Consider the following 15,220-nt stretch of genomic DNA (forward strand, 5'->3'; position numbering starts at 1 on the left):
AGCTTAGATTGATTTTGCATCTAGTTTCCTTCAATAAATCAGTTTCCTAGGGCTGTGTAAACTCTAGATCTAGTTATACCACAGCATCTGAAACGATCTTCCTGGCCCTGTGATTCATGATGGACAGTTCTAGCTAATGTCCTCAAGCTCAGATACCCGTGGCTACTGCAGCTACATTTCCTTTTGTTTCTTAAAGAAGTTCCTTGAAAGAAACAATGACCATTTTTCTCCTCTATAATTTGCTTGAAGCATTTAATTTTATTCATTGATGTGTTTTGAAAGCAATATGGCAAAAGTAAGCTTAAGCGCTTAATTTTGACCTTATGTATCAGTTTAAATAAAGTAAGAAAGCTGAGAAACAAAGAAATGGGTCTTCTTTTGACCTTGATTCAACTGAATATTTGAGATAAATCCATTAAGAAGAGCTGCTTAGTTGAGTTCCTTCTATGTGCTAATAGTAACTTCCCTTTAAAAATAAAGAAACAGGCTAAGGTATGCTTAACTGCTAATTCAAGGACACATGGTCAGTAAGAGGGAAAGCAGACAGTCACACACAATGACCAAGAAAGATAAAATTCACTTATGTCCAAGGTGTCTTAGCACAGACCCCTCCTCCCTTGTACCAGACTCACTCTGCATCATAGAGCCAAGCTTGTCTCAAGTCTAGAAAGTAGGAAAAGCCAATGTGTCGTTCTCCATGGTCCTGAACCACATTCTGCCCTTGGAAACGTGCTGAGGCCAGTTAGAATCTGAATATAATCCTTGATGTTAGAGTTTGTACTTGTACTTCATTCTTTGACTTGAATTTCTCTACTGGTTTTAGACTAGCCAGCTACAATGTGCCTCCCTGCAGCCCTAGCAATCTTGGACCCAAGTCCTGGCACCTGCCACAGGACTCTTCCCTCCACCACCATGAGAAATGTTATAACTTAATTATTAACAGGGGTGACAAGACACACTGTGCTGTTATTGGTAATGCTAATGGAATGGAGTGCAAGGGAATGTATGTCATGAATGGAAAAGGATTGAGAACAATTCCTTTAAAAGAGAGCTCATATTAATATTTAAGAAGCAAAAGGAAAATGCAACAATAAATCCCAACACACCAACTATCAACTTCCCCCAGACCTGGTTTGCATAACTCTTCACACTATGGCTGTACAGCATGGATCTTCCAGTTCAATAATTTCCAACTTCCAGCCAACCCCACATAATATGCTCACATAAATGAGCCTATTGAATTGCTTTTCCCAGAAAAATCTTTGTAGCATTCTTCATCTTCTTTGGCTATCAATTTCCCTCTCCTCCAGAAAGCCTTCTCTAAATTCACATTTATTTCATCCTCCTTGAAGTAGAACACATAAAGCCTGTGAAATATTTCTTGGGTTTACCTACAGACAATAGAACTTATGCATATAATCACAGCAAATGGACATAGACAGCAATGCTGGGGGGTGCAGAAACAGGAGGAAGGTGTCAATGGGGAGAAGGGAGAAACATCTGTAACAAAAATAAATTAATTAAATTAAAAAAATTTTTTTAAGAAAGTCACTGACAGATATTCAGAAAGAAAGTAGTCGACTAAATGTATACTTTAAAAATAAAACAATCTAAGGTTTGGGTTTGGGGGCAAGAGTATTTCATAATGTCTCTTTTTAATGATAATAATAATTGATGAACAGGATCAAGGTATATTAGCTTCTTAAGAGTTGAAAAATGCTATTTAATTCTAATATCCCATCCTTATCAAATAGGTGAAATACTTCCATGAAAATAATTTTACTTTACCTACTATTTGGTTTCCCAGTGCTTTAGTTAATATATGAAATATAAATAATTGATTCTTTCCCTATACTTACCAGTTTTCAATGTAACAAGTTGGTTCCCTAGCATCTTCTAATGGTGATTAATTTTTAATAATACTATGAAATAACAATTTAAACATATTTTTTGTATTTTCATCTATTTTAGTTGTTATCCTGATTGATAGTCAAATAGTTCTATCTTTGCTTCATCGTCAAGTCAACCCCTGAAACCTTTTAAAGTAATCCTGATAGTCTTTGATAGATGGCTTGCTATCTGATATAATTCATCTTGCATATTTTCTGCCTTAGCTCTGGAACCAGCCTTTTTCCTAAAGAAACTTCATTCCTTTAGAAACAGTGCCAGCATTTTCACCAGCAATCTTGACCTGCCTTGAACACCTATTATGTCCCAGCATCCAACCCCACCCTTCCACGTCTAAAATGATTCAGGGATAGAATAGGGGATTGGATGGTCCTCGTGCATGTGATCACAGATGGGTTTAAGCTCAAAGATGGCCAAAGGTCAAGGATATCTGTGACATAAATTACTTAATAATAAGAAGAAAGTAATAGTATTACAATTTGAAATGGTTATTTTGACACAGCCATATCAAAATGTCCTGCTATAAAGAAAGCCAACAAGTTAGGAGAATTTAAAGTAATCTGGGACAGGCAGCATGATAGGCACTGTAGTCAAACTGACCTAGATTTGAACTCCAGATCTGCTATTTAAAAAGTTGCATGTTTTGGGGCAAATTAGGTAATGTCTCTAAGCCTCAGCTTCATCATTTATAAAATGAGGTTGTAGTAACATCTACCTGACAGGATTGTCAATGTGATGCATATAAAACACAGGAACCATCACATGGTAAATACAAAATCAATGTAAATTATGATTATTTTTTATATTTAACATTGCTGCAAAAACTGATAATAGTACCAGAAGGCAGATTCTAAAACAGTCCAAAACACTAGCCACTATCCATATGTTCCTATTGAGCACTTCAAATGTGGTTAGTCTGCATCGCTATGTGTTATAAGTATAAAACATGCACTGACTTTCAAAGCCTTAGTTTAAAAATAATAATAATAATGTAAATTATGCCATTAATGTTTAATGTTTCCTAAGAGTCTTTCACCATAGAATAGAAGAAATTTGAATAGGTTTTTCTTCAACTTGTAGCCATCAAAAAATCACTATTTCTATTGCTGGGTTTTATGTTTCTGTTTTTGTTTTTCCTTTTAAGTAAAGCCTCTTTCACTAAGTCAAAGCAGGACTTAGAATTTAAAATATATTTTCATTTGTCTACTTAGTGCTTTTGCATTGTGAAGACCTATGTCTACAATTAGACCCATTTGCCTTTTACCTATAGCCTTAAAGACTGAAAAAAAACAAAAATATTAAGTCTCAATTTTGGCATATGGCCTAAAAGACTTCTCATAACACTTCCAGCTTTAAAATGTTAGTATTCAATGATTTCTCTGAATTCTGTCTCAAATCCCTTTAGTTGGGATAATGGTCTTAATTTGGTATATTAGGATATGTAAATAAACAAATAATTATTTATATGCATATAAATAAATACCTATACATAAATAAATAGCTGCCAATGATGCCAGATTCATTATTTTAACTCTCACAATAACTTTTAAGGGTTGCATTAATATTTTCACTTCATAGATAAATGGAGAGATGCACACAGAGAAGTTAATTAGCTTGCATCCAGTGTAATATTAGTACCAAAAGCACAGAAATGTAGCATCAGCTCAGTTTTCTCTGCTTCTTGTACTCATGGTTTCTTATCATTATGCCAAATGGCGAAAAAACACTTGGATCAATCAAGTGGATCTCTGACCCGTTGGAAGAAGAAAAGGCTGGACTACTCAGTTGAGGCTGAGAACACTGAGTTAGGAATGCTGGTTTCCTCCAGGAGTAGAAATGTACACACATCAGTAGTAGTCAGTTCAGACACCTACTGGGAGGAGCCAAGGACAATTTTAATTACAGTTCACCCAATGACCGCTACAGTTGGACCTATCAACCATATTTTATTGCCACCAAAATATCTCCCTCACCATCTGCCATAGCACCCAAAATTTCCACTAGCACGAATCCCCTTTGGGATAGAGCAGTGGTTGTAAAACTGCTCTGGTTGTTAGAGGTGGGGCTGTGTGGGGAGACAGTCTAGGGGGTGGAGGGAATTAGGTAGAAGAGCCTGTTGGAATCCTGACAACAGACAAGATTTGTGCCTGAGAGTCCAGCTCTATAGCAATTTTCTAATAAAGAACCAAATAAAAAAATTTTAAATAAAAAGAACCATACATTTATTTTTTCAATTCCCTCACGTTACATGAGCAATAGGTAGCCAGAAGGCAAAAGGACCCAATTACAGACTAGTCAGGGCAGAACAGTGCTGCATCCTTGCTTATTCTTTTCTCCATTCTTCTCTCCATAAAAAATTCAAGATCTCATTTATGAATGTCTACTGAATATATTTAACTATGTGAACTTCTACACAGATTTGATTATCTTCAAATCTAATATATATTTAACTCATTCTCAAGTGGTCATAATAATAGCATGTACTTAATTCCCCTCATGTTGTACTTTTCATATATTAACTCACATATGTTTATATAATATCATATGTATTTATATGTTAACAGATACATGTATTAACTTGCATATGTTCATGTTACATATAATCTGCACTGATAGAATGTATATGATTATTACATTATAACATCACAAAACATACTACATGTATTCATTCAACCTTCACAAAAACTCTATGAGGACTATACTATCATTATCAATTTTATTTCCTAGAAAACAGAGATGGAAAGGTGTTAGAAATGTGGCAGGGTCACACAGACAAGGAGCCAAGCTTGAACTGGGTTCACCTGTCTCACTATGCTTTACTTTCTTGCCTTTTTCTCTCTCCTGCCATATTCTTCTATCAACCTTCACACTCCCTCTCTAAGTTTGATGTGGCAAAGAATGTGGTACTCAATGAAGAAATAGACTGGATGTTGCCACCATCATTTAGTGCCTATATGTATTTGATACAGATTTTGGTACTTGGTTTGCTGAGCAAAAAATATACACATTGAAAGAGCATGGGTTTTGGAGTTGGACAGGCCTGGATTGAAATTCCAACTTTAAACTTAATAACTATATGACCTCAGACAATTTATTTACTTTCTGAATACCAGTTTCCCCTTCTGGTACATAGAGAGAGCTCCCCGGGGTTCCTGTCAGAATTAAAGAAAGCAATGCACATAAATGCAGTGTTTATATAGGTCTGAAGAAGTAGCTCACACCTTTCTTGTCATGTCTAGTTCTTCTCTATAAAAAGCTTTTATTGTAGTTTACCTCCCTAGATTTTCAACTGAAGTAGAAGCCAGAATTAAACCACACTCGCCGAGAAGAGAAGAATGGTAGCAGCATAAACCTGTTGTTCATACCGATCTAGGAAGCACACGTGAGTTATGAGCAGGTTTTCTCACACCAGCTGTGCATGTGTGGTGCTCAATAGAGTGAATGTTTAGCAATTAAACTGGCTTTAAATATGTGGCGTAGAAGGAATCAAACTGAACATTAGTTGTGATTATCCATTTGAAAAGCTCATTAAGGAATGAATTATGAAATAGTAGACTAATTAAGACCATGTAGAAATGTTTTCCATTTGTTCATAGAATTTTTTTAATAAAAAAAAAAAAAAACAGAAGAATTTGATATATTGGTATGGCCAGTTTAGGGGAAATTTTTCTGCTATTCCAACCAAATGGATAACACTAACATTTACTGAGTGTTTACTCCATGCCTACATCATTTCAAATCATCGGCAGGGTGATTCTTTATGTATCTGTTATTACTCCGATTTTCTTGATGAGCAAAATAAGTGTCAGGGAAGTTTAACAATATTTTTAGGTTACACAATTACTGCATTGTGGAGCTAAGATTTCAACCTCAAAGTAATTTCAAAGTTCTTTCAACTAAGTCATTTCTAATACCTGCTATGACTGTAGATGTGATACAAAATTTATTTTATTACATGCACATGCATAGCAACCTTATATTAAAGACCCCAATCCACACTTGTCTGACCAGTCTGTCTCCTGCTCTAGACTGTAAGTTCTGTAAGAGAAGGGTCACACCAGTTGTGTTCACCAATATATCCCAATACTCAGGCCAGTGTTAGCCACAGTTACATCTTCAACAGGTATTTGTTGAATGAAGAGCTAATGCAGAATTAACCAAAAGAGTAGCCGTTAGATCTACAGTCACCAGTTCATGGGTGGCAATACTGAGGAAAAAAGGAGTGATTTGCCAGCAGTAATACAATGACTCAGTGGCAGAGTGAAAATTAGAAGCCCGGAGCCTCTGAATCGCTGAGCTCAATGAGCCAAGTCACCAGCAGGCTAAAAGGCAGGTACATTATTTAACTTGAGCTGTGTCCTCCTGAAGTGGAAGTCAAACACATCATGATTACATCAGCAATTGGCCCACATACATGACAGAGGTCATGGTGACTCGCACAGCTGTCTTCAACCAGAAGAGCCCATATATGGTTGACCCAACTATTGAGAAGCAGCCTATTATAAAAACTGAGAGCATTGATTCTCTCTTATTTGATTCCTCTCAAAGAGGCCATTGTGTTCAGCAATACACTTCTTTACCACTATATCTGGGCAGCAAATGAAGCTGTTCACTCAACCTTCCAGACATCAATCTGAAGAAGAAAGGTCTTTTACATTCCTGTCAGGAGGCATTGTCAAGAGACTGTTAAGGAGTACTGGCTAATCCCCCAAATGATCCTGACATTTAAGGGGTGGGTAGAAAAATAGGAACAAAGAAATAGAAGGAGTAGCTAGAGAGTGAAAAAGAAAACCAAGAGTATTGTCCTGTAAGTCATTTTTTAAAGAAGAAAATGACCAATATATTGATATCAAATTCAGTAGGTTGACAGGTTAAGATGAGGAGAGACAAGTAACTACAGCACCTTCAAAAAGTTCTGGCATAGTGCAAAATCAATTTGCTACTCTGACCCAGCACGAACTGTACTCCTCAGAAACAGAAATGGGTGGCTTGGGCCTGCAGTACCCAGTACAGCCCCTGGCACATAGAAGGCACTTAATAAATGTTGTCAAACAGATGTCCAAATGAATACAAGGTGCAAGAGTTCGTTTTGGAAGAAAACATCCCAATGACATTTAAAACCACTTTTAATAAAAAGTACCAATGTTTTCTAAATTAATTCGCTAGGTCTAAAATTACCACCATCCATTTGGCTTCTTCCTCCAAAGGCCCTAAAGCCAAAACAACTCAGTTCCTATGGAGGGAACATGGAATCTGCTGTCTGTGAAGATACAGTCCCATGCGTTGGAAGCATTCCTAAATTTCTGTGCTTCGAGTGACCTTTTTAAGTTGCTGCTGTGATGTCATTAGAATTACAATTTTATGCAAGATTAGGCACGTAATTTTGTGTTAAACAGTTCCTCTGGCTCCTGCTTGCTGTGTAATAAAGCAGAGTGCATTAAGAGCATCCCATGTGCATAGCTCAAGGCCACTGACACTAGAAAACTGCATCCACTTGGCTCTCTCCTGCCTTGTGTCCCACTCGTCCTTGCAGCTATCACCGCGAGGCCTCCACATGGGTAGAAGGTGAGAAGTCCTGCAAAGAGTGGTGCTCTAGAGCTGTTACTCTCCATCCAAAGCTTCTAGAGCAAGGGAGTCTCCATATGAAATTTAACTTTTCTGTTATTTTTTGCCGAGGATGTGGAGAAAGGAAACCCTTGTACGCTGGTGGGGGCACTGCAAATTGATGCAGCCACTATAGAAAACAGTGTGGAGGTTCATTCATAAACTAAAATTTCCACTTCTGGATATTTATCTAAAGAAAAAAACACTAATTCAAAAAGATATATTGCAGCATTATTTACAATAGCCAGGACAGGGAAGCAACCTAGGTGTCCATTGATAGATGAATAAAGATTATATAAAGGAATATTACACAGCAATAAAAAAGAATGAAGCCTGGCAGGGGTGGCTCAGTTGGTTAAACATCATCCTATGCACTGAAAGATTGCTGGTTTGATTCCCAGTCAGGTCACATATCTGAGTTGTGAGTTCGATCCCCAGTCAGGGCAGGTATGAAAGCCAACTAAACAATGTTTGTCTCTCACATCAATGATTCTCTCTCTCTCTCTCCCTCTTTTTCTCTCTCTCTCTCTCTCCCTCTCCCTCTCTCTAAGCATGTCCTTGAGTGAGTATTAAAAACGAAGGAAATTTTTCCATTTGCAATCTAGAGGGTATTGTGCTAAGTGAAATAAGTCAAGCAGAGAAAGAAAAATATTATATAGTTTTACTTATATTGTGGAATCTAAAATAAATGAAACAGCCCTGGCCGGTTTGGCTCAGCGGGTAGAGCGTCGGCCTGCGGTCCAGAGAGACCTGGGTTCGGTTCCCGCTAAGGGCACGTACCTCGGTTGCAGTTTGTCCCTGGCCCTGGTTGGTCGTGCGGGTGGCAGCCACTTGATGTGTCCCTTCACGTCGATGTTTCTCTCTCTCTCTCCCTTCCTCTCTCTCCCTCCCACTCTATCTATACAAAAAATGGAAAAATATCCTCGGGTGAGGATAAAAATAAATAAATAAATAAAATAAAATAAATGAAACAAATGAACAAACAAAACAAAAACAGAGTCATAGAAACAAATACTAAAGGGATGGTTAGCAGAAGGAAAGGGTTGGTGAGACGGGTGAGAAGGTGAAGGAGGATGTAGTCAATGATACTGTGATGTTTGCACAGTGACAGATGATTACTAGAAGTAGTGGGGTGATCACATTATAAGGTATAAAAATGTCATATCATTGTATTGTATACCTGAAATTAATGTAACTAATATAATACCGTATACCAACTGTACTTAAATTTTAAGAAAAAGAATTCAACTTAATAAATCAGAACCTGAGAGTCTGTAGCAGTGTTTCTCACCCTGGCTGCATGGCAGAATTCCCTGAGCAGCTTTCTAAAAAAGAATAACTCCCAAAGTCCTCAAAGGTCTGGCTTGAGAACCAGGCACCAGGATTTTTCAGAATTCCCTCATATGATTCTGATGTGTGTCCAGGGTTCAGAGGCACCTTCTTCACACTTCTGTTGCTCAGGATGGGTTTTTACTTAATGCGAATGAGGAAGTGCTTCAGTTTTATTATCTCAATATCTCAGAAAACTGTCCTTTCTCTATTGAGTATCACTGACCCATAGGGGGAAAAAATCAATAGTCTCAATGTACAAGTACAAAACAACTTAATTGGATTTTTACCAAAAAAAAATAAAACAACAAAAATCAATGATGTTTCTTTTTAAAATTAATAATGGGGGGGAAGAAATAAGCTAATATTTAGTATGTACCTACTATGTACCTTAATTTCCTGTAGGTACTTTTGCATCTGTTATCTCATTTATCTTCCAAGCAGCCCAGAAAGATGTTGTTCTCCGCTTTTTTATGATTGCAGAAACTAAGACACAGTGATGTTAAATTGACTTGTCCAAAGTCAACCGTCTGGTAGGAAGTGATGCTGAGATGTGAACAAACCAACTGGCTCATCAGGCTCTCCTGCTTATATTACATTAGGTCACACTGCCCTCTCTAAAGAAAACTTGACTGGATGATGATTCAGCAAGCAATAGAAACTTTCTGTCCCAGCCAATGAATGAGGCAGAAGGAGCAGGACAGTCAGAAGGGAAGCGAGGAAGTGGGGAGTGGGAAGAAGGAAGGACATCGAAGCTAAGAGAAGGAGCCAGAAGAGCTGTGGGTTGCACTGAGCAGTAGTGAGCCACACTCCGGAGGCCAGCGTCAGTAGCAATGGTCATGCTTTCCAGCAAAAGCTGAGATGCAGCCAACACAGCCAGCATGTCACTGTGTGTCCTGTGTTGTGCCAGAAAGGTGCACAAGACACAGCCCTGCCCAATGCCCATGGCCTTGCAGGCGAGGCAGGGTAAACTGTGCCTTGTTCTAACCAAGGCAAATACCAGGCACTGGAAGCAGAGATGAGAAGCTGCCCATGTAGGCCAGAGAAGGCTTCTCAGAAGAAGAGACGTCTGAGATGGCCTTGGAGAAATTCCTTCACTTGCAGGGACGGGCGGCAAAGGGAAAGTGTGACCTGAGTCAAGGAAGTAGAAACCCACAGTGTGTGTGCTTGAGAAATGGAAAAGGCCACTTAATAAATTCCTGAGACGAAGAAATCATCCGGTCTCACTGACTCCTTGCTTTCTTTCAAAGCTGAGATTCCGTCTTTCAGGACTTCTGGTTTTCAGATCGTACTCATCTGCATAGTCATGGCTCTGCCCCATTCACCAAAGCCGAGGTCATTTAATGATGGGATTAGACCCAGGTTCCTCCCCCTGCCCACAGCCCTGTGCAGCCAGCTCTGTTTCACACAAGGCTTCCAAATCACAAAACTTTATCAAGTGCTTTTCTTGTCTCTCTATAACTTTTCCTAATCACGATTCAAACAAAACGTCCCTTGTCTTATAAAGTGAGCAGAACTGAGGTAATTATGTAAAGAGTTCAGGAGGGCTGCCTTTGAGCCCAGAGAACCGCCAATCCAACTTCATTAACATATTCCCAGTGCTTCTTTGAAGCCTGAAAACTGGTTTCAACCTCCACAGAACCTTTGCACTGTTGTCCTTAACATGGCTACTCCCTTTCCTTTTAATTAACGATAAGTTTAGCAGGTTTTAAATAACTGTGTCTTTATGGGGGGAAAAAAACCTGGGACAAAGAAACTCAAATCCACTTACTGGAATAACCTGAGAAGTCAGCTTTCCAACAAGCTTTAGACAGCTCCGCCGAACAAATGCATCTTTCATCTCTCCCCTTCTTTATCATCGAGGAACAACAGAGCAGAGTGCAAGGCTAGAACAACGACCCAGTCTGAAAAGTACCCTCAGTGTATTGAAATCATTACTATATTCCTTTCACTTGGAACGATTTCAAAGCATTTATAATATGTGGGGTGTGTCTGTTCAATGCTGGCTAATACTAAGTAACGGGCCAGGATCTCAGTCATTTATTGCTTTATCTTGACTCAAATTGTGCCACTTTTCTTTGTCTACTCCACATCCCCCTCCATTTGAGGGGTGACTAAAGTGATCAGAAGATTCTACCAAAGTCAAGGTTGAAATAGCTTCCTGAAAATTTAAGCCAATCCTCATTCTTATGAAGTGGTTCATTCAACTTAGATTACAATATTCTTTCCTGAAGGTTGACTGGTTTCAATACTAATGAATTTAATCTCTATTCTATTTTAGTTTTTAGTTAAATTATTGGGGTAACAATGATTAATAACATTATCTAAATTTTAAAAGTACAACATTACAATTCAACATCCATATATTCTATTGTGTGCTCAGAACTTGAAGTCTAGTTTCCTTCCATTACCATATATTTGACCCCTTTTACCCACTTCATCTTCCTCCCACCCTCCTACCCCTTTGGTAACCACCATTCTGTTGTCTGTATCTATGAGTTTGTTTTTATTTGTTTTGTTAGTTTGTTATTTTTTGTTTAATATTCCACATATGAGTGAAATCATGTAGAACTACCATATGATCTAGCAACTCCTCCTTGCAATATACACTTGAAAAATATGAAAACACTTATTCGTAAAGATATATGTACCCCTGAGTTCACTGCAGCATAATTTACAATAACCAAGCCATGTAAACAACCTAAGTGTTCATGAATGGATAATTGGATAAAGATGTGATATATATAACACATATCACACAATAGAATACTACTCAGCCATAAAAAAGATGAAATATTGCCATTTGTGACAATGTGGATGGATCTTGAGAGAATTATGCTTTTGATAAGTTTTACAGATATTAAAAAGGGAACATAAATAACTTTAAATACACCAGATCTAAGCCATTGAAAGAGCTAGCAAATTTAACTTCTAAATCTTTCTAACACTGTTTAAGACATCCATTTGGGTACATCCATTCATCCCTGCCATTCATCCTAGGATACCAAGGGTGGAAGTATGACTTATTGTGTCCAAATTGGTTCCCAAACCCCTGCTGCCTTCCATGGCCTCTGTTCCTTCTATCTCTGATGCTGGCCCAAGGGCCATCGAAGGAGCTCCACTCCCAGACCTGCTCCCAGAAACTCAGCACACAATTAATTACAATATACTTCGATTCATTCTTCAATTTACTGAATCACAAAATTTTGGAGCTGAGAGAGATCTTAGAAGTTATCTGTTTCAAACATTTCATGTTCCAGATTAAAAACAACTAAGCCCTAGAAAAGTTAAGTGACTTTCTCAAAGCCACACAGCTAGTTAGTGGCAGAATTGGACCTATAACCAACCACTAACTCTGAGTACATGCCCTGAGCCCTTGCTGCTCAGTGTTGTATGCAGACCAGTTATATCAGCATCACCCAAAAACTTGTTATAAATACAGAATCCTGGGCTCCACCCCAGACCCACTGAATCAGATTCTACATTGTAGATCCCCAGGAAATTCACATGCACATTAGTTTGAGAATCACTGGGCTAGACCATAATGTATCTTTCTCTAGAGAGTACAAGAACTGGAGGCAAGCAGACATTTGTTGGAAGCATGATTCCACACTTTTTTCAAGTGGTCACATTTATTGAATGTGTGTGTGTGCGTGTGTATGTGTGTGTGTGTGTGTGTGTGTGTGTGTGTGTATTTTTTTTTGTTTTTCAATCTTCGCCCGAGGACATGCTTAGAGAGAGGAAGGGAGGAGGGAGAGAGAGAGAAAGAAACATCAATGTGAAAGAGAAACATAGATCAGCTGCCTTTTGTAGATGCCCCAACCCAGGCATGTGCCCTGACCAAGAATCGAACCAGCGACCCTTTGGTGCGCAGATTAATGCTCAACCAACCTAGCCACTCCAGCCGAGCCTACCTTTTCTAAATGTGACCAATATCCCAATCTCCTGGAAGCATTTTTTGTAATTTGGAAACAATAGTACTATCTGCCTTGTAGGGTTTTCATAATATAGATTTAACAGATTGTACATTTCATGGCATATTATAGCTATTATATGCAAAGTGTCTCACATCTAGTAACTCTTACAGCATATAGTAGCTAATCTTGTTTCCATCCTCATGCTTACCATTAATATTCTGCTCAGCCAAAAGGAAAGCCAAGAGTGACAATAAAACCATAAAGGAATCATCTTCCTTCCTTCCTTTGTTCTACTTGTTAAATATCACCTTAAATTTTATGTGTGATTAAAATTTCTATGATATTTTACGTTTCTAATTCCCTAGAAGATCAATATTATTATGTAGAAAATAAATAATAATAGCATACTATTTTTAGTGCTATGCTTGAAGGTGAAAGAACTTATCCCTGAGTCAAATCGTAACAAAAAGAAAATGACATTCCTCCAATATCTTTATTCCAGATCCTATAAACCCAGCCTCTCGGAGCCAGTGAGCGGCTGCTGTGAATTTCCCAGACTCTCAGCTGCAAGGGGCGAACCCACAGCTTCGGCAACAGTAGAGCGCATTTAAAAAATGATGTTCTGTCCCCAAAATGTCACATCTGTCAGCTCAAAAACAACATTTTGAAGAGAAAAGGAGGGAAAAAAATTAGTACCCAAATCTGAACCAAAATTTTGGGAAAATACAGTGTACTACAAAGTACAAAGAAACTATATCATACTACAGAGTGAAACCATACTAAACTATATCTTTGGAGGAGGAATTTTGGAGAGAATGTGATATTAACCTCAACTAGAAAAACATGTTGCCCTTCGGCAGTGGCTCTCAACCCCAGCAGTGCACCAGGAACACCTGGGAAGCTGTACAAACTGCACATGCACATTTCTGGGGGAGGAGGCATGCTTCAGTGTTTTTATAAAAATTCCCAGTTGAATTTAATGTGCAGTCAAGGTTGAGACCTACCGCCCAGCAGTAATAGAAACCTGGTCTTATTTAAAGGTCAATCCACTGAGAGTTATTGGTTGTTGTTGATACTGAGTTCCCAAAATTTAATGTAATGGACTGAACTTCCATGTGTACCTTTTTTAGGTCTTCTCATCATTCCTCCAGGACTTCCACCGTAAGGAAAGGAGACCCTGGATCAACATCCTCTAAGATGTTTATATGGACCAGTGGCCGGACCTCTTCATCTTACAGACACGATGAGAAAAGGTAACTGACTACCCAGACAGGATGCCACGGGAGAGTATTGGACAACGGGGCTCTATGGTTTGTGCATGACAGCGTAGGCTGGGCTCTACGTTGAGGCAGTGGGGTTTCAGACATTGTGGCCTTCCTCCTCCGGGCACTCTCATGCTCCCTCCCACCACATAGCTTTGCAAAGCCTGTTCCCTGCGAAAAATGCCCTTCACACATGCACACCCACTCATCATTTAGCTAGCTCCATCTCTGCCTTCAGATACCCACTCAATCAGAACCTCCCACCGTCCTCTCGATAAGCAGACTATGCTTTACTCTCCACTGAATTTCCAGGACCTACCACTGTACCTGGCCCACAGTCAATGCTCAGTCCTTTCTGAACTGAAACCATGAATATTACACTGCAAGACACTGGACAAATGGCAGGGAAAGAAAACAGAACCGTGAGGATAAAAAGAAGATGGACAAGTTCATGGAGCCCTCAAATTCCTTGAAAGAACAGTCAAGGGTAGGGGAGAAATGGGGGAATAAGAAGAGTGAAGGGCAAAGACTGTGTTAATAAGATAAAGTGACAAACAGCTCAAACCACCTTCCCATATGGGTTTAGAGGGTAACTATATTATTCAGAAAATTCTCTGGCCAGTTTTAAATATTTGCTTTCTTCTGCGTCTCTCTCTTTCTCATTGACCTTGTACTATTACTAGGGTTTGGTGATGCGAACTTTTAAACAAAACTGCCTGTGCCAGCATTTTGTAACTTATGTGCAGCTCACCTGCCTGCAGATTGTAATAGAAACCAAGATTGATAAATTGTGCTGGGCACAGAGGGAAGACCTGAGGGAAGTTTACGGGAATGTAGTTTTGAGAGCTGGTACTTTTTCTTTTTTTAAATCTGTATTTCCCTACAGATAAAAACCTTTGAAAAATTCTGAAAGCAAAATTGTTCTTCACAATAATTATATATTACAGCACAAATTTGGAAGCAACTTTAGTATTCACAATAGGAAACCTGTTCAATAAATCATAGACTATAATAAGTGTTTAAATGTTTTGTCATAATATTTACTAAAAACCAAGTTGAAACATTACATACAAATAATGATTGCAGCCACAAAAATATATAGAGAAGAAAAAACATGGAAGGAAAAGCCTGTTCTTCAATTCTCCATTTTCCAAGTGCTTTGTAATATACTCTCTTAATTATGGAAAAAATAATGATATA

At 38.5% G+C, this 15,220-nt stretch overlaps 1 protein-coding gene across 1 annotated transcript in view; it reads left to right on the top strand.

The window, feature by feature from the left end:
• The window catches only part of KCNMB2 (potassium calcium-activated channel subfamily M regulatory beta subunit 2), a 250,601-nt gene that overhangs the window by 194,948 nt on the left and 40,433 nt on the right, over positions 1 to 15,220 (top strand). The window contains exon 2 of the mRNA XM_036243209.1: positions 13,889 to 14,011. Coding sequence (XP_036099102.1) covers positions 13,956 to 14,011 — 56 coding nt within the window. The 5' untranslated portion in view covers positions 13,889 to 13,955. The remainder of the gene's footprint in view (positions 1 to 13,888; positions 14,012 to 15,220) is intronic.

Source organism: Molossus molossus, unplaced genomic scaffold (assembly GCF_014108415.1).
Source record: "Molossus molossus isolate mMolMol1 unplaced genomic scaffold, mMolMol1.p scaffold_m16_p_5, whole genome shotgun sequence".
Taxonomy (NCBI): domain Eukaryota; kingdom Metazoa; phylum Chordata; class Mammalia; order Chiroptera; family Molossidae; genus Molossus; species Molossus molossus.